The 23,951-nt window shown below is 43.7% G+C and overlaps 1 protein-coding gene across 3 annotated transcripts in view; it reads left to right on the forward strand.

Moving 5' to 3' along the window:
* Window positions 1-23,951, forward strand: part of garnl3 (GTPase activating Rap/RanGAP domain like 3) — a 489,806-nt gene that overhangs the window by 317,861 nt on the left and 147,994 nt on the right. For all 3 annotated transcript variants that reach the window (XM_041193696.1, XM_041193695.1, XM_041193697.1), the window contains exons 5-9: window positions 15,369-15,487; window positions 19,231-19,295; window positions 21,973-22,036; window positions 22,869-22,895; window positions 23,738-23,813. In XM_041193696.1, the coding sequence (XP_041049630.1) occupies window positions 15,369-15,487; window positions 19,231-19,295; window positions 21,973-22,036; window positions 22,869-22,895; window positions 23,738-23,813 (351 nt within the window). The remainder of the gene's footprint in view (window positions 1-15,368; window positions 15,488-19,230; window positions 19,296-21,972; window positions 22,037-22,868; window positions 22,896-23,737; window positions 23,814-23,951) is intronic.

Below are 23,951 nucleotides of genomic sequence, written 5' to 3' on the forward strand. Positions count from 1 at the left end.
CCAGTAGGAGGCAGTGGTCAGAGAAGAACATCGGCTTGACTTCGGTGGATCTGACTGCAAAAGCGCGGGACACAAACAGGAAGTCTATCCTGGAACAGACGGACCCATCAGGCCGCGACCAGGTGTATCTACGCTGCGCTCCATCTGCAGGGTTGCTGAAGACGTCGTGCAGCTTGGCATCCTTTATTGTTTCCATCAGGGATCTGGATGTAGCATCCAATCTGCTGTCGGCCCTGCCGGATCGTCCAGCCGCATCGATGATGCAGTTGAAGTCACCGCCCAGAATGACCGGCCTGGAGTTTGCCAGCAGCTGTGGGAGCTGCTGAGAAACCTCCAGCTGCTCAGCCCCTTGTGATGGAGCGTAGACGTTAATTAACCGGAGTGGAGCATTCTTATACATTACGTCTGCTACGAGGAGGCGCCTGCCCACCACCTCCTTAACCTGGGAGACGGTGAAGCTGCCTCCCCGCAGCAGAATCCCCAGGCCGGAGGAACGAGAGTCGTTTCCTCCCGACCAGATCGATGGCCCATGGGACCACCATCGTGACCATTGCCTGTAGGAGCTGAGGTGCGGTATTGCACACTCCTGTAGAAACAGCAGGTCAGCTTTGACCTTGGCAAGGTAGTCCAAGGTCGCAACACATCGCGTAGTAGATTTAATGCTACGCACATTTATGGATACAATCTTTACACCCATTTTAAAGCAGTTAGTCGCTTACCAAACCTGTTGTCTCTGAGAGTTCCTTCATGCCCGTGGTGTGCTCAAATTGCTTCACTTGGGATGGGCTGAGGAAAGCGTCCTGAACCTCCCCATTGGAGATGTTCTGCTCGGGTGGCATCTGGGGGTCCGTGCAGAGAGCGGGGTTTGAAATGTCCTCTGTTGGAGAAGCTTCTCCAATCCTCTCCCCCTCTGGGGCGTTGCTGCTCCCGGCTTCCCGGAGCTGGGGTGCGCTGAGCGCCTCACTGCTCCCAGATTCCTGGGGTTGTGGTGCACTGGCCTCTTTGGGTTGTGGGCCAAGTTGGGGTGCGCTGGTCTCCTCATTGTCACCAATGTTCTGGAGCTTGGGTGTCTCGTCCTCCAACTCCCTAGCGTTTTGCCGCTTCTTCTGTTGGCGCCGCCCTGGCCCTTCTTCGTTCAAAGAGCTGCTGCTCTTGTTATCCGTGTCGGATAGGAGATGCCTCTTGACTCTTGGTTTCTTTTTAGCCCCTTCTTCCTTTTGGCTCTCTTCACCCGCTGCCACTCCCCCTGCTGCTTTCCCACTGCTGCCTCCTCCTCCTCCGTTGATTCGCTCTCCTGAGGAGTGGGAGGTTCAGGGGGCCGTGCTGTTGACTGGCTGTCTGCTGCCTCAATTTTTTCCTCCACCTTGTCTCTCTCTGTGTCCTCCTTTGTCCCGATGTTTTCCCTGGGGGCCTTGGTGGTTGGTGTGACACGAGGCATTTCTTCTGCTTCCCCCTCGTTGGCTTTTGCTGCCTGTGCATAAGTACGGCAACGTTTGGGGCAGGTCTTGTAGAGGTGACTTGCCTCGCCACACAGGTTGCAGCACTTAGCCTGTTTACAATCTTTTGTCTGGTGCCCTTCCTTTTTGCAGTTCTTGCAGAGGACAGCACTGCAGTTGGCTGCCACATGACCAGACTTGCCGCATGAGCGACAAAGTTTGGGTTGCCCAGCGTAGACAAGGTAACCACGGCTTCCCCCGATAGCGAATCTGGAAGGGGGGGTGGAAAACGGCTCCCTTACCGTCGGTCTTGAGCGTTACCTTAACCTGGCGTTTACATGTCCAGAACCCCAAATTATCTGTAACTTCAGTGCAGCTCCCAACCTTATCGAAGTACCTGGTAAGGAAGGTGAGCACGTCAGCGACAGGGACGTAGGGGTTGTATAGATGCACCGTCGCAACCCGTTCATGATGCAACGGTAGATCCGCCGTCAGGATCTTCATTTCTGGCAGGTCTTTCTTTTCCTCAAACACCTTCAGGAGTTTGACACAAGCTGCCACTTGCTTGAAGGTCACATCAAAGAAACCAGCGCTGGGGAAATCATGTAGGCAGTAGATATCCGCAGCCTCAAAACCACACAGCTTGAATAAGATCCTCTTCGTGAAGAAGGTCCTATCCATTCCTGTTCCTTGCTCGCTACCCTTCACCATGACTCGGATGGTGTTAGGTACCCCATGGTAAGGAGTTTGACTGGTTATAGCCATTGCTCTTTCCCTGGCAGAAATGCGATAAGGTCTCTCCCCTGCCAGGTAAGTACAGGGTACCCATACAATCATTCCTCAGCAAAGATGCTGCAATGGAGGAATCATATGTCTTGATCAAGCTTTCTTCATGTTTCTGTATATTTGATGGTACACATCTTCCTAACAATGGGTGTACCTATACCACATGGACTGCAGTGGTTCAAGAAGGCAGCTCACCACCACCTTCTCGAGGACAGTTAGGGATGGGCAATAAATGCTGGTGTAGCCAGTGATGCCCGCATCCCGTGAACGAATAAATTTAAAAAAATACATGCTAATTAATCCCCAAACCTTGGAGCCGACAAAAGTTGTACAGCTCATTTGGAACCATTGGTTTCTCTGTGCAATTCCAGAATCATGGTTTCCAAATATCAATTATTGAACAAATCATTTAGAGAAGGTTTAGAGTGCTGGTTGCTGGGCATTTTGATTTTTGTGTGCATTGTATTGGGGGGAAAAAAGCATTTTGCGCTCTGAGAAATGCGCATAGCAGCATCGCTGAAAGTTGTCCTGCAATTAAAATCTTACTACTGGTCTTTTACTGCCTGGTTAAAAAATTGAATCTGATGTAAAAATGTCTCCTATGCACCTGTGTTTAAATAGTGAATGTAGAGATTAAGAGCCAATTAGATAAAATTAAAAAAAACATGTGATTCAGTTCTTCTGAGCTGATTAAGCTCTAATTGTTACATAGCAAGCTCCAGAAAATGTAACAATGGTGTTCACATAGTGTATTTCCATTCTACTGTGAGATTTTTTCAATGTGCAAAGCCATATGAGCAAAGCAGTTTCGTGTGCATCCTACACATTGTGCTCATTAGGAAATCAAATCAACCAAATAATAAAAAGGATTGGGCGGGTAGTGGGGTCAGTGGGGCCAGTGTAGTAATGAGCAAACATTTGTGCGACTGATTTGATTTTGTGTTTCTTGGCCTGCAGAGAGCCAGAGCTTCAGGGAAAATGAAAGAGCTTGCACTGTTCTGAGAATTGCACCGTCCACATTCCGATGATGTGTCGGAAACCCTTCGCAGACAATTGACTGACTTTTCAAAGTTGTCACATGGGCAAAAGGCAGGGACTAATTTGCTCCCAACAAATGGCCTGAAACCAGAACTTCATCTCACTTCAAATTCTCCTAACCTGTTGCTCCTCCCATTGAAATTAATGGTTTAGGTATCTGACAGGAAAACAGAGCCATGTGTTTTTTTTTTGAATGCACATTGACTTGGTGTTTATAATGGGGAATAAAGAAATGGCAGAGAAACTAAATGATTACTTTGTGTATATTGTCACTAAGGAAGGTACAAGAAATCTCCCAAAATTAGAGATCCAAGGGACCAGGGAGAATGAGGAATTGAAGGAAATTAGTAAGAAGGTTGTGTAGAAGAAATTTATGGGATTGAAGATTGACAAGTTCCCGGGACCTGATATTCTACACCCCAGAGTGTTGAAAGAAATGGTTATGGAGATAATGGATGCATTGATGATCATCTTCCAAAATTCTATAGATTCTGGAACTGTTCCTACAGATTGGAAGGTAGCAAATGCCACTGCACTATTTAGGAAGGGAGGGAGAGAGAAAACAGGGAGCTACAGACCTGTTAGCCTTATATCAGTAGGAGGGAAAATGCTAGAATCTATTCTAGAGGATATGATAAATGGACTCTTGGATAATAATGATTTGATTGGGCATAGTCAACCTGGATTTATGAATAGGAAATCATGTTTGACGAACCTGTTGGAGTTTTTTGAGGATGCTGCTAACAGAATTGATAAAAGGGGAATCAGTGGACATAACATACTTGTATTTTCAGAAAGCTTTTGATAAATTCCCCCACACGAGGTTGGTTAGCAAAATTAAAGCACATGGGATAGAAGGTAATATACTGGCATGGATTAAGGATTGGCTAACAGGCAGAAAACAGAGAGTAGGAATAAAGAGATCATTCTCATGTTGGCAGGCTGTGACTAGTGGAGTACCACAAGGATCAGTACTTGGGCCCCAGCTGATTACAATAGAGACCAATGATTTGGATGTGGGGACCAAGTGATGGAGCAGGTTCAAGGGGCTGAATGGCCGATTCCTCCTAATTCTTGTGTTCTAGTGTTTGTGTGTTCTGTACAGATTGAAGAGACAGCCTCAGTGAGGAAATGCTGTGCCAGTATTCCAGATCCAGTGTGAAACATGTTAATCTTCTTTTCATTGCAACAAATGGTTCTGTAGTTTCCTTTTCATGACCAGTGGTTAGGAACATAGGAGCAGGAGTAGGCCATTCAGCCTCTTGAGCCTGCTCCACCATTCAACTCGGTCATGGCTGATCATCTACCTTTCCGTGCGATCCCCATATCTGTTGATGTCATTAGTATCTAGAAATCCATCAATCTCTGTCTTAAACATACTCAATGACTAAGCTTCCACAGCCCTTTGGGGTAGAGAATTCCAAAGATTATTTACCCTCCGAGTGAAGAAATTCCTCCTAATCACAGTTCTAAATGGCTAACCCCTAATTCTGAGACTGTCCTCTGGTTCTAGAAACCCCAGCAAGGGGAAACATCCTTTATGCAACTACCCTGTCGAGCCCTTTAAGAATTTTGTAAGTTCCAACCTCTCATGCTTCTAAACTTTAGAGAATACAGGCCCAGTCACCTCAATCCTGGTTGTACTTGCTTTGTGTGTGTACCACTTCTTCCCCTGAATATACAATTATGGGAGCGGCAAAACAGATATGCTCCTCTATTTCCCTGTTTGGATTGGAGCAACAGGGACATTAACAGGGAAAACTATTTAAAAGGGAAAGAGTAACAATTTGTTTTGTGTTCTGTCAGAGAAGACATAAGAGATTACATTGAACCTACGTTGCTGAAACAGGCCATTTGGCCCAACTAGTCTGTGCCAGTGTTTAAGTTTCAAGGAAACTTCCTCCCACCCTACTTACTTAATCTCACTCTCTTGACACATCCTTCTATTCTGTTCTCTGCCATGAGATGGCCCAAAGCTGCATTCTAACCATATTGACAAGGTAACAATTTATTGGTTCTTGCGGACATATAAATGAGGCGAACAATTAAACTTTGCTCTTTTCATCTGTTAAACAGCATATTTCAGTTGTTCAGGTACAGGTTGATTGTGTGGCTACTTTATTTACCGTGCACATTAGTGTTAATTGCAGATTGCATCAATGTAATTAAAGCAATCATTTTTCTACTGTGTAATTCAGTAGGGCTTTCAGTATGTCATTACTTGCATCAAAAAAGGAATTAAGTTGTGATGTAGAGTAGATATTGACTCAGTGACGGCGATGGAACAGCAAGGGATATATTCATAAAAACAAAAGATGCTGGAAATCCAAAACAAAAACAGAATTACCTGGAAAAACTCAGCAGGTCTGGCAGCATCGGTGGAGAAGAAAAGAGTTGACGTTTCGAGTCCTCATGACCCTTCAACAGAACTGGATATATTCAGGTCAGGCTGCTGTGTGAAATGGAGGGATGGTGTTCCCATAATGGTAGGGGTTGTGGGGCTGGAAGATGCTGTTCAAGTAAGTTTGGTGAGTTGCTGTGCCACCGTACTACTGGCAGAATGCATTGGTGGTAAATTGGGGAAGGGTGTTATGGGGGTGGGTGGTGTGGAATTGTATCATTTGGCAGGGGTGACAATCAAATTAATTGCTTGAACGAGCTCAAACAATCTTCTTGAGTATTGCTGCACTGCACTCATCCACCTAGTGGTGGGTCACTCTCCTGACGTGCTTTTTGACGGTGGACCAGGACTTGAGCTATTCTTGTCGCAGAGCGCCTAGCCTTTGTCCTTTTAGCAATACTGATGGTCTGACTTGTTTCAGTTCTGCCTCAGGTCATTAGCAACTCCAGGATATTGACAATGGAGGATTCAGCAATTAAGTGAGGTGGCTACTGAAAATGGTCATTCTGGCACTATGTGGCATGGATATTATCTGCCACTTGTCAGTCTCGACTTTAGGCTGACAGGCTTTCAGTATCAGAGGAGCTGTGAATGGAGCTGAACATTATGGAATCATTAGCAAACAGCTCCACTGCTAGCCAGGGTAAGGGCGACCATTGATAATGTAGCTACAAATGGTTGAGCCATGAACATTTTGCTGGGGAACCATTGTCATGGGCTGCGATGATTCTGTCTCCCAACATCCACTATCATCATCCTCTGGGTCAGGTCTGACTCCAGTCTCTGGAGGGTTTGCCCTTATTGACTCAGTTTCTCTCATGCTCCTCGGTGCTATATTTGGTCGAATACTGCCTGAGTGTGGAAATTACTCTTACCACTCTCTTCTCTGGCATTCAGCTCTTGGACCAAGGTTGTGACAATTTCTGGAGCCAGATGGAAGCTTAATGAACCTCAGTGAGTTGGTTATTGGTGAGTAAGTGTTGCTTGATAGCATTATCACTTCATCTATCCAGTGATGACTCCTTCCATCGCCTTCCTAATGATTAGAAGTTGCTGCTAGTAATAATTGCCTGATTTAGATTTGTTCAACTTGTTGTGGATAAGACACATCTGGGCAATGTTTTGCATCGTCAGTAGATGCCATTGTCATACTGGAATAGCTAGGGAGAGACTAGTTCTGGTGCACAGGCCTCCAGAAGTGCAGCAGGGTTGTTACTGGGGCTGTTAGTTTTTGTGCCCATTGCATTTACCTGCTAAATGTGAGATGAAAAGATTTGCTGGACACTGCCACTGGTGAGAGTGGGAATTCAGGGGAGGCAGAACAGGATCATCCACTTGCACCTTTGATGAAAAATGCTTGCAGACACGTCGATCTTGCTCCTCGCACTCCTGTGCTGGGCTCTGCCACTGCTGAGAGTGACAATGTTCTTCCTTCAATTAACCAGCATTCTCTTTCAGATGTGATAAGGCTACAGAGCTTCGAGGGCTAGATTCTTAAGGCTGAAGTTTTATGTACCAAAGAACGCAAAGAATAGCAAATTCATGCTATATGGCTTGCTTGAAGTTGCTTGTACCTAAATTATAGAGCAACAGCATCAGTAGGAATGATGACTGATCTCCTTTCTGATGTCTACCATACTGTTGCAGAGAACTCAATATCAGGAGAGGCAGAACTTGCATTTAAGTAGTACCTTTCACAGCCCCAGAATCTTCCAAAGCATTTTACAGCCAATGAAGATTTTTTAAAGCCCTGTCACTATTGTGATGTAGGGAAATTTTGAGTTGGCCCTGTCTGGAAACCAAGTATAATAGGCTTTGCATGGACACAAGGAAAACAGTCAGGGAAATGGCGTGATATAAAACAAGAACCTGATCAGGTTGGAGGGGCACTGCATTCTTCACAATGAAATGAAAAGCTCTGTTGGATAAACAAGAAATTCACTTTGAATTACAAGAGCTTTCCACGTGATGAAGTTATCAAAAGGATTCTGTATGATCAGAAGCCTTTGAATCAAATTCTCACTCAATTGAGCATCTCAACGTGGTTCCGTTTCATCAAGATAAAGGCTTACTATGGATTCTATTCAATTGAAACTTAAAGGAGAGTCTTCAGATGCAGTCTCAATGAGCAGATTGTGCTATTACTGTGCATTTCACCATTGCAGACACACCTTGGAGGTTCAGGCTAGCACAAAATAAAACTATTTTCTTTTCCTGTACAGACTTGCTGAATTTAGTATGTTATGTCTGTTAAGTGATCAAATGACACCATTAATAACCATTTCCAGTCTTTTATTTTCTGAGCTTTAGTAATTTTATCACAAGTTAGTTATCCCCAATTGTTCGGCTCTTCAGCTCTGGGTCAGAGGAATGGCGTGAGTGAAATTTATCAGGTTATTTTAAGGTGCATTTATGCTTTATGTTGAGAATGAAGAACAGAAATGTCACACTCAAAGGGAGAGGGAAGGGAGAAAACGAAGACAAAAGTGCGCACAAGAAGGAATGTAAAGAATGCGAAGGTTAGCAATGGGCCTCCTTAGTGATTGGGAGTTGATCAGGTATTGAGAAAGAAAAGAGTCAGCGTAGAAACTGGCCTCACATAGACTGATATTTGGCCAGTTTGTTAGAGGCACAGTAAATTGGAACTAAACAGATAATGCAAAGAGATAAGGCTGTTTAGACAACCAGTCCTGTGTTTAAAGACCATATACATCCTACTACCCAATTTCCTGAGGAACAGCAAGAGTTTCTCTGCTTCCCAAACATAACCAAGTAGAACTCCAGGATTTGTATCTAACTGTGTGAGCACTGTTACTAAGCTTTGGTTGCTTTCCAAATAGTTGAGGCAGGCAGGAGTGATGTTGGTTTTTGGTGGTAATGCAACCCAGGCAATAATGAATCAGCGACCTATTTCACACCCTGCCGCTGATTCTATTGAAGTGAATGGATTAGAAAGTTCAGGTCAGATGTAATATGGCTGCCAATTCTCTAATACCATTGTTCTGGTGGAAACTTGCCAGATTGATAATGTGCTAAAAGCACTGAATTTTTATGGATAAATCTATTTGGTTAACTGCTTACACCTGCAGTTACAGCTATTGAGTATGTGCAAAAAGCACGCTAGTGATGTGAGTGGGAAATAGCATGCAGATGAAACCTAAAGGAATGCAAAAAGATTGATGGGAAGTAACAGAATAGGGGGACATCATTTTATATAGCCTTTGGAAAGGTTCCTAAGGCATTTCACTACGCATGCAATTTTTGTCAAGAGTAATGGGATAGAAGAGAGTTATGAAGTGAGAGGCAGGAATAAAAAGGAAAGAAAACCCATGGTGTAGGCTTGAGGCTGCAGCTGACTAATAATGTGACTGACAATGCCAGCACTATGGTGCATGTTAGCATCAGGTGACCTTACAGCAGGTGGCATAGCTCAACCTCTCACTCTGTGCCAAGCCAAAGCAAAGTGGCAACGTGTACCATTTACAAGATGCACTGCATCAACTTGCCAAGGCTTCTTCATTAGCACCTCCCAAACCTGCTACCCCTGCCTCCTCTTGGGACAAGGGCAGCAGGCATTTAGGAAACCAGCACCTGCCAATTCCCTCTGACTCACACACCATCCTAACTTGGAACTGTATTGCCATTCCTGGTTCAAAATCCTAGAACTCCTCCCTAACAGCACCATGGGTGTACCTACACCACAGGGACTGCAATGGTTCAAGGTGGCAACTCTTCACCACCTTCTCAAGGACAATGAGGGATGGGCAATAAATGCTGGCCTTCCCAGTGAAGCCCGCATCTCCTGAATGAATCAAAAAAAGCATTATGAACATAAGTCCTCACGTAGAACATAGAGCAGAATTTTTCCCTTGTCGGGCGGGCATGTGCCTGACCTGAACAGGAGTAAAATAGTGCACGATGACATCGGGCGACCGTCCTGACGTCATTGCGCAATCTCACGAGATTTCACTCGGAGGGTGCACAGGAGAGGCAGCAGTGCACCTGCCAACAATAAAGAGGCCTATTTAGGCCCTTAACCAATTAATTAAATTACATTTTTCACTGCCCGTCCAACCATTCGGTTGGTGGGCAGGCGAATAGGCCAAGTGGCCTTTTAATTTTTGCGAAACCTCATCCACGGGCAGGAAAAGGTTTTGACCAGTGACTGAAAAGTAAAACTTTTAAAGCTCATTTTTAACGTGTTCCTTATTTTTCAACTCTTCATTTGTAATGTTAAAAATCTTCAGCTCCCTGAGGCAACTCTGTGCCTGCAGGGAGCTTTCACCGAGCACACTCCCCATGTATGCGCATACTTCGGCACTCGCGCTCCTCCTGCCCCCACCCAGGCAGCGCTGAGGCTCTGAGCGCGCCTTTCACGCTGGCTGGCTGTGAGTTGGGGTCCGATTGCGGGTGGCGGTCGGTTTTGCAGCCACCCCAGGCCTGCCCACTGCGCCCGCCCGACGAGGTGAAAGTCCTGCCCATAGTTTCCAGGTGGGTGCAACTATGCCTGCAAATAGGATGTGGTTAATCAGGATTTGCCAATGTGCATGTTTGCTCACTCTTACTGATTTCCTCACTTTCTCTCTCTCTGAGGCTGTTTCTCACCCTGTCTGTCCGACCTCTCTCTCCCTCTTTCTTTCTCCCCCATTCTCTCTTTCCCCTCTCTCTTCCTCTCACACTTTCTCCCTTTCTTTCCCTTTCTCACTGTTTCTCCTCCTCTCTCTCCCCCTTTCTCTTTCTCCAAACTCTATTCATAACTAGGCATTCTCTAGATTCTTAATAACTACAACAAAAGCACAATTTCCATCCTTTATTAAATAAGAAAAAATTCTCTAATTTAGGTGATCCTCGTTCTCCCTTAACTTCAACCCCAATAGTATTATTCATGGTTAGATATCATGATGTAGGAACATAGGATTAATATGTATATTTAGTGTGTTTATTGTGGCAGATAGGCTCAGCTATGTTTTGTTTAAGCATTAAAGTATTTCTTAAAACATTTAGGTGCCTCAGGATAAGATGTTGCAATTTTTGAAGGAATAGTATGTATTGTCAAGGAACTGACTGTACATTTAGATGGCATCACAAGTAAAAGTATAAGTAAATGGTATTGCAAGAAATGGTATCAGAAGAATATAGTGAGGGTATGTCACAGAATCATAGATTCAAATAACACAGGAGACCACTCAGCCCATCCAGCCTGTGCTGCCTCTTTAAAAGAACTATCCAATTACTCCCATTCCCCTGCTCTTTTTATTTTCATGGAAGTCCCAAGGGTAAAGCTATGTGTACACTTTCCTTAGCACAGCAAATTAATGGTCAAATTTCATTGTTTTTAGGAGTGCACTTAATAGCAAAAGAATACTTTTACCCTGGTGAAAAGATAATTCTCCCACAATTATCCATTGTAATGTTTTCTTGCACCAATAACAGTGAAGCAAGTGAAACATTTGATGAGTAAAATGAGAATAAAACACAGAATGACGAGGGTGGAATGGATCAGTTTTACAATTTTGGCACTCTGTGTTGACATCAAATGTCCATTATGGCAGAGTGCACAACACTGATCTTCCACTGCCTCAACAATACACCATAACCTCAACTTCAGACAAGTGCTGTCAAATGCACTGAATGTCTGCTCCCATTTCACATCCCAGCCATTCTAAGTCATTTTGAGTGTGATTGCCAATTTAAGCCATTTTCTCTGGTGAGGCACACACCCAACAGTAATTAGAACGAGAAAGCCCAAGTTATTTGAAGCTAAGTCCTTTACAACTGGCAAAGAGCAGAGGGGATGAAATTGGTCGTGGACAAAAGTCCAAAATGGACAATAATGAATCAGCAGCTCATTTACACTCCACCTGATTTTTAATACAACATACAATGGGGCAGGGTAAAACAAGCAGCTACTGTTTTGTGTTTATCACCTCTTTTACATTATCACCTGTTTTCTGCTCCCTGTCCATGACCGCTTCCGTTCCCGGGAGACTTTACACTCATCACTCTAGCTTGGAGTTGAATCTCGTTCCCAGTGTGATTGGCTACTGTGCCATCCAGTCCTCGAGAATGCAAATGTGTCTGTTGTAAGATCATAAGGAATAGGAGCAAGAATAGGCCATTCGGCCCTTCAAACCACCATTCAATAAGATCATGTGGCCTTAACTGCACTTTGCTGCCTGTCCCCCAGTAACCTTGATTCCTTTGTTGATGAAAAATCTATCCAGCTCAGCCTTGAATATATTCAATAACCCAGTTTCCACTGCTGACTGGGGAAGAGAATTCCAAAGGTCAAATACCCCCTGGGAGAAGAAATTCCTCCTCATCTCCAGCTTAAATGGAAGAACATTTATTTTGACAATGTCCCCCTGAGTTCTTGATTCCCCCACGAGAGGAAACACCCTCTTAGCATCTGCCCTGTCAAGATCCTTCAGCATCTATGTTTCAATAAGATCACCTCTCATTCTTCTAAACTCCAATGAGTATAGGCCCAACTTGCTCAACCCTTCCCCATAAGACAACCCCTTCATTCCAGGAATCTGCCTCATGAACCTTCTCTGAACCACTTCCAATGCCAAAACTGTACACATTACTCTAGGTGTGGTCTCACTGTTGTAGCAAGACTTCCCTATTTTTATACCCCATCCCCCTTGCAATAGAGGTCAACAATTACTCGCTGTACCTGAATGCTAGCTTTTTGTGATTCATGTACAAGGACACCCAGGTCCTTCTGTACTGCAGTCACTCTCCATTTAAATCATATTCTGCTTTTCTATTCTTCATATCAAAGTGGACAATCTCATGTTTTTCCACATTATACTCCACTTGCCAAATTTTTGCCCACTCACTTACCTATCTATATCCCTTTGCAGACTCTTTGTACCCTTGTCAACTTGCTTCCCCACCTATTTTTGTATCGTCAGCAAATTTGGCTACAATACAGTTGATCCCTTCATCCGACTCATTAATATAGATAGTGAATACTTGAGGCCCCAGCACTGATCCCTGTGGCACTTCACTCATTTCAATTTCTAACCTGTAGCTGATCCATTTACCCTGACTATCTGGGCTGGATTTTAGGAGGGTGCATATTACTTGCCCTCCCCACCCCCACCCCCACCCAACTCAGAGAAAAGTCGTTTCCAAACTAACTGACTTGAAATAAAGCTGTCCCATAGCCATAACATGCGCGAGCTGCCTAAACAAGCTGAGACTTGGACTTCTGTCCCTCAGCGCGAGGAAGTCCAGCTCTCGAGAGCTGCCAGGCAATTTGATTGTCCAGCTGTTCTAGCAATCCCAGCAGTGCCAGAACTCAGTAGTGGGCATGGCTGACACTGCAAGGAAGCTGACGGAGATCGAGGATGGACACCAGACCCAGGTAAGTCCCGAGCTCTGGGCAGGGAGGGATCTTACGCTGTAGGGAGAGGTGGGAAGTGGATGGGCTGTGGGTTTTGGAGGCCAGGTGGGGAGGCACAAACAAGGGGAGTTGGGGGGGCTGGGTAACATCTTGGAGGCGGGTTGGCCCCAAATCACATAGGTCATCCCCTGAATGTCGTACCCCTTTCCCACCTTTTCACCAAATTTGTTAAAATAATGGTCTTCCCACTCTTGCCTGCCTGCCACTGCCCAGATTATAGCTGTGGAGACAAATTGAGGGACTTAAAGGGGGCAATAATTGGCCTCTTAAGTCCATCAATAGGCCTAAGGGTGGACAGGCTAGTGGGTGCCAGAACCAATTCCCATATTATGGGGACCAGGTCACTAGGTTGGAGGTGGGTGGAAATGTTGTGGGCCAGCCACTCAACATAGTTTAGGGCTCTCCAACCCCCGCCAAAAACACACCCAGTGGGGTGCCATAAAACCCAGCCCTCTTTTTCCTGTTGGTTAGCCAGCTCTCTATCCATGTTAATATATCACCCCCGAACATCATGACCTCTTATCGTGTGCAGTAACCTTTTATGTGGCACCTTATCAAATGCCTTTTGGAAATCCAAATACACTGTATCTACTGGTAATCCTTAATCCACCCCGCTTGTTACTTCCTCAAAGAACTATAATAAATTTATCAAACAGGATTTCCCTTTCACATGTAACTAGCCTGTGGTTTCCTGTTTTCTGTCTGTCTCCGTTTTTGAACATTTTGAACATTTTTTTGTTACATTTACAGTTTTCCAATCCACTGGGAGCTTTCCAGAAACTAGGGAATTGAAGAAGATTGCAATCACCATTACTACAGCCACCTTTTTTAAGACCCAAGGATACAGGCCATCAGGCCCAGGGGACTTGTCAGCCTTTAGTCCCATTAGTTTTCCTTATACTTTTTTCTGTAACGATTGTGATTGTGTTAAATTCCTCCTTTTTCCCCCTTGATTTTCTGCTATTCTTAGGATGCTTTTTTGTGTCCTCTACCGTGAAGTTAGATACAAAATACTTGTTCAACTTCTCTGCCATTTCCTTGTTTCCCATTACTCATTCCCTAGTCTCATACTCCATGGGACCAAAGTTCACTTTAGCAACTCTTTTTCTTCCATTTTCTGTAGAAGCTTTTACTATCTGTTTTTATATTTCTTGATAGTTTTCTCTCATAAACCAATTTCTCCCTCTTTATTATTTTTTTAAGTTGCCCTTTGCTGGTTTCTAAAATTTTCCTAGTCTTCTGGCCTGCCATAATCTTTGTGGCATCTTTTCTTTTAATTTGATACCATCCTTAATTTCCTTAGTTAGCCACAGATAGTGCACCCCCTCTTGGGGGAGAATTTTCGGCTTGGAGGGCGGGGGCAGGGCCCACTCGCCGAGGCATAAAATGACATGGGGGTGATATTGGGGGTGCGTCCCAATGTCACTGCACGTCATTTAGATTTTCAGTTCGGCAGGAGGGTTTGAAGTCTTGGAAAAATTTTTAATATAATTAATACACGTGTCCCAGCTCATGAGAGGGGACATGGTCTAAAGATTTTTTTCTCCTTTATTAAACTTTAGAAACTGTAAACTAATCTCCCCGATGCACCTCTGTGCCTCAGGGAGATTTCTGCACGCTTGCGCACTCCCCACTCAGGGAACCCCCCCCCACCCACCCACCCCTCCCCCAACTGCCCGCGCAGGGAGCGCACAGCGATTCCGGGCATGTGTCACGCTGGGCAGGCCTTAATTGGCCCGCCCATGTAAAATGGCAGTGTGGACCCATTCGGGGGTGCTAATCGGGTCTGCGCCCACCCCCGCACAACACCCCCCCCCCCACACACACACACACTACGGAGGAGGGGGAATTCTACCCATGGAGTCTTTCTTTCTCGATATATCTTTGTTGAGAGTTATGAAATATCTCCTTAAATGGCGATCACTGCTTCTCTACATCTTACCTTTTAACCTACTTTCCCATTCCACAATGTTCACATTATTCATTGTGTACCTCATGGGAAGAAATGCTGTTTTTCGTGCCAAAGGTGAGGTGCCATTGCTGTAAGGCAATGAAAAGCCACAGTAACAAGGGCAGAAAAAAGCAGCTCTTGTCCCAGTATTATTACTCTGCATGATACAAATCAGTACAACCTGGGAGCTATTTCCTTCTATTAGATTTCACCAAACCACCTGTTGTGTTAAAGTATGATGGTGTATCTGAACATTCTGCCATGTTATGTGCTACTTTAAAATTTGCTATTCCAACTTGAACCAAGCTGTTTATATTTTTCTTGTTTTTTTTTTCTTTGCAGTTCATCAGAATTATGTAGGTACAGACACAGAAAGGAATCCTTTCTTTCTTTCAGTTGTCCTTTCTGACCAAAACAATCAACGTGTACCACAGTACCGCGCAATTCTCTGGAAAAAAACAGTAAGTGGTGATTGGTCCACCTTCATTATTTGGGCTCATTCAAAATTGTGCAGTTGTGGTCATTTTCGTAACGGCACAAAGCCACTTTTGGAGGAAGGCAGCTCTTGCTCCATCTACATTTCAAATGCTTTCAAATTAAAATCAATTGAAGTATCTTTTCAAAGCAATACTCTTTGAAAATTACTGCCTATTAGCTATACAATTTAACCTGTCAATCCAGCTCCATTCCAGTAAAGCTGCATTGTTAACCGAGTTCTTTTTCAGAGTTTGTCCATCAATATCCATATTGGGACCAAGGAGACCAACCTGGTGGACATGACACTAAAATAAAAGCAAAATACTGCAGATGCTGGAAATCTGAAATAAAAACAGAAAATGCTGGAAAAACTCAGCAGGTCTGGCAGCATCTGTGGAGAGAGAAACAGAGTTAACATTTTGAGTTCATGTGACTCTTCTTCAGAGCTCTGAGTTTTTCCAGCATTTTCTGGTTTTATTATGGTGGACATGACGTTTAAAGACAAGATCAGAAACTCTAAAAAGCCATTTAAGATAGAAAAGGGAGACAAAATTGGCAAGCTAATCAAACTTCGAGAAGTGCATTTCAAGTGAGATAGTATTGAAAAGCAAAGAAGTTATATTGAACTTATATAGAACCTTAGTTTGCACCCACGAGTAGTATTGAAAAGATTGAACAGGCTGGGGATCATTTCTCTATAAAATAGAAAAGGAGGGGCGATATGATAGAGGCCTTCAAGATAATGAAAGGGATTGACAAGACAGAGGTAGGGAAGATTACCGCTGAACATCACTGAATCCCTTACTAACAACATCCTGGGGGTTACCATTGACCAGAAGCTGAACTGGACTAGCCATATAAATACTGTGGCTACAAGAGCAGGTCAGAGGCTAGGAATTATGCGATAAGTAACTCACCTCCTAACTTCCCAAAACCTGTCCACCATCCACAAGGCACAAGTCAGGAATGTGATGGAATACTCCCCACTTGACTGGAAGAGTACATCCCCTACAACACTGAAGAAGCTGGACACCATCCAGGACAAAGTAGTCAGCTTGATTGGCATCACATCCACAAACATTCACTCCCTCCAATACCGACGCACAGTGGCAGCAGTGTGTACCACATATAAGGTGCACTGCAGGAATTCACCAAGGCTCCTTAGCACCTTCCAAATCCACGACCACTACCACCTAGAAGGACAAGGGCAGCAGATAGATGGGAACACCACCATCTGGAAGTTCCCCTCCAAGTCACTCACCATCCTTTCTTGGAAATATATTGCTGTTCCTTTACTGTCGCTAGGTCAAAATCTTGGAACTCCCTCCCAAACAGCACTGTGGGTGGACCTACACCACGTGGATTGCAGCGGTTCAAGAAGGCAGCTCATCACCACCTTCTCAAGGGCAGAGAGGGATGGGTGATAAATGCTGGCCAAGCCAGCAAAGCCCACATTCCGTGAATGTATGAAAAAAAAGCTGTTTCCACTTGCAGGCAGGCCAAAACTAGGTCAAAAGCGGAATACTGTGGATGTTGGATGTCAGAAATAAAAACAACAAATGCTGGAAGTACTCAGCAGGTCGGGCAGCATCTGTGGAGAGAAACAGAGTTAATGTTTCAGGTCAATTGACCCTTCAGCTGAACATGATGAAAGGTCACCCAGAACTAGGGACTATATCTATAAGATAGTCACTAAGAAACCTAATAGTGAATTTTAGAGGAAGTTCTTCACCCAGAGAATAGTTACACAAGGATTGGCTGAGGTGATTGGCATGAATGCATTTAAGGGGAAGCTACATAAATGCATGAGGACAAAAAGAATAAAGGATATGTCGATAAGGTTAGATAAAGACAAATGGTGGAAGGAAGGGCGTGTGGAGCATAACACTGGCATGGACCCAGTGGGCTAAAAGGCCTGTTTCTGCTATATGAATACTATGTAATATGATGTAAGTTTCTTAAGAGATGGTATCACTTTTCAATGGCCCAATTTGTCAATTTGCGGCTAGTTCTACAGTTTGAGATCTAAGTTCTTAAAAAATCGTTCCCATGTTTTTCCACAAATAAGGACCTGTGGAATAGAAAATTATTTCATTAATGATTCGATTGGGAGAGATACTGGCAGAAACTGCACAGGAATCCATAAAATTTGAGTTGTTTATATATTTTTTCAAAGCTAGACTCCAATCAAAGGAGAAAATCCCTCTTTGATTTGCAGCGACAGTTTCACAAAGCTCCCAGAGTTTAATGTAATATAAGGTTCAGCGATGGTTCAAGTTACAGCCTGCTCCCATACCGGGCGCCGCTTCTGTTCTAAGTGATGTGTTTTGACACTGTGGTTAGGAACAGCTGTTTCCCACCAGTGCGTGGGTCCTGGAGTTGGCCTGTCCTTCTACACCTTCAATATTTTTCTTCAGTTTGTGCAGTAGCAGCTTTTTGCTGCACACTGCTACAGTAAATTCAATGTCAGGTATTATATTCTGGCTTCTTCTACAACACGCAAAGTCCTGAATACTAACACAGAAAGCTTTACGTTAAGTGATGGGTATTTGCATAGAATTTAGCTAGTTAGCCAATTTTCCGTAAATTTGTTTGCTATTTTTAAGGTGGATAATGAGCCCCCCCCCGCTTTTGGTTAAATAAGGGGAACACTCTGCTCCATCGTAGCTCCGTAAGGCTATTAAGGCCTACGAAACCAAGGTTGGTAGATGGAGTTAAAGTGCAGTTTAGCAGTAATGTGAAGGGTAATACAGGCTCTAGGCCTACTCTTGCCCTTCTTACACAGCATAGATGCTCGGTTAAGCTTGAAAGAAGCAGAACTGAAAAGAAGGAAGGAGATGGGCAAATGCCACGGAATGGCAAGTTGTAGATTCACCATTGGGTTCCTCTCACTGAGAGTTTCTAGCCAGCCTATCATAGGACACGTGGAGTGGGAGTTTCTCCGCTGTGGAAAGGATGAGCAGCTTATCCATAAATCACTTTAGACGTTTTCTCCTCCTTCAGGTACCATGCCCTAAGAGGGCATTGGTGACTGTGGACTTCTTCATATGTGTAGACTAACTGCAAGGTTAGGATTTGGAAGTTACACCAGCGTTGTCCTGCTGTCCAGCTGTAACTTTGTCAGGAAACCAACAAGATGATCAACCTCTCACCCTTAGAAACATGTAAATGGCTGCTGCATACATCACTGCTGACTTCCTAATGAAGCTACTACAGGTGATCAAGGGACCTGGTGGAAGTCCTAAAGACCAGATCTTAACTGACCTGCAAAGTTCTGGTCCATGATCCAAAGGGCAGCTTTAGGAAGAAGCTGGTACACATTTTGACAGTCTACACCTGGGAGCTGGAGGGAAAGAATGGTGGCAAGCAGGGAAGCCAACTAAATTTATCTTTTACTCGTTTTCAGTTACTTTGGTCATCTGATTGTTCAGGTCAGGTTCAATAATTTTTTTGATGAGCAATATTGAAAAGTCTCATTATGATCAGAACTGCTTCTAATAGTCCTATCATCCTCTGGGCTCTTACATTGATCTTACATGGGTCAATTTGATCCAGTGACTGACACTTGTAGTCCAAGCGCTTTCATCAGTGAGACTTACTTTCTGTGAATTAAAGTTATTAGTAGAAGTTGAAAAGGTCAAAAGACAGTGGTTTCTAATAAATGAAATAAAATTCTAGAAATTTTCTGAAAGAGGTTATTTATAGACTTTTCTTTTTCTTTTCACAGGGTACACAGAAAATATGCCTTCCTTATAGCCCTACAAAAACACTTTCTGTCAAATCTATTTTAAGGTAAGTGTGGTATCTTGGGTCTCTGATAGTTGACTTTTCCTGCTATTATTGGATTACCTTAACCAGCTTTCACACCCATTGTGGGATAGAGCATCATATTTTACTGGAGTGCAGCATCTCATACAGAGAGAGATGTATGTGGTCCCTTGTGGATTATGGCTAATTACCTTGCCTTATACAGCGGGAGTGACGATTCTGCCTCCTGCTGGTGAGATTGCCCGTTTAAGACTACACATCAGTATCACCAACAGTTAGGTAACGTGGTGAACGAGAATTTCACTCACCCAACAACCATTTACTTACACAGAATTGGGCCCAATTTTAATTCTATGACAGGCAGAAAAACAGCAGCCTGACGACCTTGTGCCTATCCCAAGCCGGCCAACTGCATAATTTAGGCCACCCTTAGGAATGTCAAGAGCCCTGAGGGTCCCCTGTTAAGTAATAGGTAATGAGTGGCATTTTCCATCCCCACCTGTCTCCAGATCGTCCAGTCCCACCAAATCTACTGTGGTGGGTCCCACTACAATGGGGTCGTACAATCCTGACCAATGTCTGTTATAACAAGCAATAAAAATAGTCCATGCCCATGTATACTTCCATGTTCAAGTGCATGCATTTAATAGTTATTAAAATATTTTTCTGAGGATGATTTTATCCTAATATGTGGGATAGCAGTGCAGTTAAATCCCCTGGGAAAATGCCTCAATCCAGGTTTTTCACATTGATTCATTTAGTAGTGTAAATGAAGAGTGTGAGGTGATTGGAGTGATTCCGGACAAAACCCCGTCCAGAATGTCATTCGCTTGGGCCTGGAGAAGTTCAGGACGCAGAAGAGATGAAGGGGTCAGGGGAAGAGAGGGGGGTTTACGGGTGAGAGACTTGAATGAGATGAACTATTGAAATAATACTTGCCTTTAAATGGCGCCTTTGATGGAGAAAAACATCCCAAGTCCTTTCAAAGGAGGGTGAATAGACAAAAATGGGTGTCGATCTAAAGAACAAGATACTAGGAGGGCTGACCAAAAGAGCTGAGTTTTAAGAATGCCTTATTGGAAAGGAAGGAAGGGGAAAGACAGAGAACTTTCATTTAATAGAATCATAGAGTGGTTATTGCACAGAAAGAGGCTATTTGACCTGTCATGTTTGTGTCAGTTCTCTGTAAGAGCAACCCACCTCACTTTGCTCTCCCACCTTTTGTCCATAGCCCTACAAATCTTCTCTTTTCGCATCATGATCCAATTCTATTTGAAGGTCTCGATTGAATCTGCCTCCACCACAATCTCAGGCAGTGCATTCTTTTATTCAGATCCATGCTGGTTGGTGAAGTTAAAACAAAGACACAGCTGTTTTCTTTACTGGAGGGAGTTTATTGACTTAATCTACAGTCAACACTACTCCAACATCCAGTGTCCCAGCTATCCCCATTTATAGTTGTACAAAAATCCATCACCTGTTTAACAATGTAATTGCCATTAAACATTAACAATGTAATTAATAAGATATTGACACATTCCAGGCCCTAACCACTCACCAGTTAAAAAAGAATTTCTTCATGTCACTGTTGATTCTTTTGCCGATCAATTTAAATCGGAGTCCTCTGGTTCTCGATTCTTCCACCAATGGGAACACTTTCTCCCTAACTACTCTATCCAGATCCCTCATGATTTTAAATACCTCAATCAGACCTCCTCTTAATCTTCTCTTCTCCAAGACCCATCTTCTCCAATATATCTTCGTTGCTGGAGTTCCTCATCCCTGGAACCATACTTGTAAATCTTTTCTGTACCATCTCTAATGCCTTCACATCCTTTAGGGAACTTAGAGTCTAAATGAACAACCATCAATGGTTGGACATAGAGAGTAGGGGCTACACAAGAAGCCAGAGTTGGAGGAATTCCAAGTTTTGAAAATTTGTAGGGCTGGAGGAGGTTACAGACATAGAGGGGAATGAAGCCATGGAGAGATTTGAAGACAAAGATGAGAATTTTGACTTTGATGCTTTGGAGGACCAGGAGCTGGTATAGGGCACTGAGCACAGAGGTGAACAATGTAGAATTGAGCAGCAGAGTTTGGGTAATCTGAGGTTAGAGAGGTCATGGACCTGGTCAAGGCCCTTGTGGAAATTGATGTAGTTCCTGTTCCATTATTTTACTTTTGTACACCCATGGCTTCTGCCATTGTTTGCTACATGCCAGAAAATAATATGCTAATTTTAAACAGAGTCAGATCACTAGAAGAGGTATATGTACTCAACCAAGTATTAACACCAACAGCAGCTGCTACGCACACTGCTGCAACGATGGCACTGAAAGCATTTTGCAATTTTACTTTTTGTGCTACCTGCAGGGAAAACATTTTACAGCCAGTTCTTCCCCAGACACACAAATCATATGACTTCAGTCTTACAGAGAGCTCAAAATATGGCTAGGGAGGGAAATCTTAATTCTGGGATCAAGTAAATTGAGCAGCAATGTGTCCAGCGGTTAGGATGCCCTGGGAGTAACCTGATCATTCGCTCCAGGAGCATCCACAGTCTGAGCTGAATGAAATCGGTGGGGAGATGTAGGAATGCATTGTCCTGTTGTGTGAATGGCTGCCATGGTACTTGGAAGAAATGGCCCATGTGACATAAATCGCATTGAACAATCTCATCAACTTTCAAATTGTTTTACAGTGCCATGAACATTGATAAATTTGAAAAGGGGCCCAGGGAAATTTTTAATGCAGAAATACAAAAGGTAGGACTCAGTTTGTTAAAACAACATTTTTTGACTGTTGTGGTTTTTGTAGCAAATATTTTGAATATAATTTGCTTTTTGAAATGAAATTTACCTGCACTCTGGGGGTTTATCTCCTTATTACCGCAAAACGTTTAAGGGTTAATGTTATTTGGAGAGCAGTGTCCTTGTATCAATCAAGTCCAAATTTGACAAATCTGTATTTAATTAAGTAGCCATTTTTGTGCACTTGGATTCTAAACGTTAAACATTAATAACCTGGGCTATGCAGCAGATGGAACTTATTAACTTTTGGTTTAGGCCTATTGAAGTTAGTCACTTAGAGACCAGTTTGTGATCAAATTAATCCAGTCCACGAGAGTTACAATCTATTGCCAAGTAAAAACTGAACAGAGGCAGGACATGGCTTCAGTTCTTTGCTTTTTTCTTTGCGGCTGATGATAAATTAATTGAAAATTTTAATAGTCAATAATGGTTCCACATTATCAAACATAATAGTATGTGGATGAGGAAGGTGGGTGATGTGAAACAGACATCTATTTTAAAAGTAGAGTTTTGACAAGCTGACTTCTCAGACAGCCACCGAATAATGGTACTCTCCTGCCCCAAACCAGATGATCGGTAGCCTTCCACCTAACCAACTCTGCCAGTTTGTTGGTCCTCCAGCCTAGGCTGACCCATGACTCCCCACTCCTCTTTGCTCACGACATTCTCCACCTGCCACAGTGCTTGGGTATGGTTGAGTGGAGACCACAACAAGTTAACAACCTTCACTCATCTAAATAGGAATTATGATGCAAGCAACTAATACCCTTGTTATTGTGCTTGACAGGACTTACTGGTGTTAGAAGAACAGGAGGTGAGTGTAATGGAAAGCACTGTTATCCAGTAGAAATTGCTAACTACCTACAGGAGTGGCTATGACCACACTGTTTTAAAATCGTGCATGGATTTTAGTAGAAAACAGCAAGGGGAAAAGAATGGACAGGGTTTTGGAGAGGGGTACAGGAGGGCTGGGGGGGTACGGGAAGGCAGAGGGGGCTATAAAAAGGCAGATGGGGGTATAGGAAGGGCAAAGAGGGTACAGGAAGGTTGGGGGGGGGCACAGGAGGGTGGAAGGGGATACAGCAAGGTGGATGGGGTACAGGAGGGTGGAAAGGGGTGCAGGAGGGTGGAAGGAGGTGCAGGGGGGTGGAAGGAGGTACAGGAAGGTGGAGGGGGGTACAGAAGGGTGAAGGATGTACAGGAGGATGAAGTGTGGTACAGGAGGGCAGAGGGTGGACAGGGTAAAGGAGGGCGGAGGGGGTACAGGAGGGTGGACAGAGTAAAGGAGGACAGAGGGAGTACAAGGATGACAGTTTTGGATTGTCCTAGCAAAAATCCAGCATATTCTCTTCATGTGGTTTCTAATGACCATATTATACTAGGATAAAATGCAGCACGATGAGCTGTTCTGGATGGAATGGCTCCTAGTTTGGAAAATTCTCTTCTGTAAATGACATGGTTCCATGCTGCAATTAATTAAATCAGTATGTGTTTATCTTGATCTATTTAAACTGCTCAGTTTAGAACCCTGTAAAGAAAACTATTAAGGCATTTATCAATCACAATTGTTAAGTTTCTCCATTTTTAGTACTGGTGTAATAAATGTGAAATTTTCTTTATTTGCTGCACATTTCCGAATGGTTTTTGGCTGATTAGGGGTCGGTGAATTTTAAATTTGGAGTTCTGTATGCTAAAGACGGACAACTGACAGACGATGAAATGTTTAGCAATGGTAAGTATTTGCGCGTCTGTGCGCATGTTTTAACTGCTTACATAACTCGTGAGGGTTGAATTTCATTTTAACCGATGTTATTACAAGCTGATCGTTGCTGCACCAATTTTTCCTTTGTTCCGTCTGGAGCTCTCATAG

The sequence above is a fragment of the Carcharodon carcharias genome, chromosome 8 (assembly GCF_017639515.1).
Source record: "Carcharodon carcharias isolate sCarCar2 chromosome 8, sCarCar2.pri, whole genome shotgun sequence".
Classification (NCBI taxonomy): domain Eukaryota; kingdom Metazoa; phylum Chordata; class Chondrichthyes; order Lamniformes; family Lamnidae; genus Carcharodon; species Carcharodon carcharias.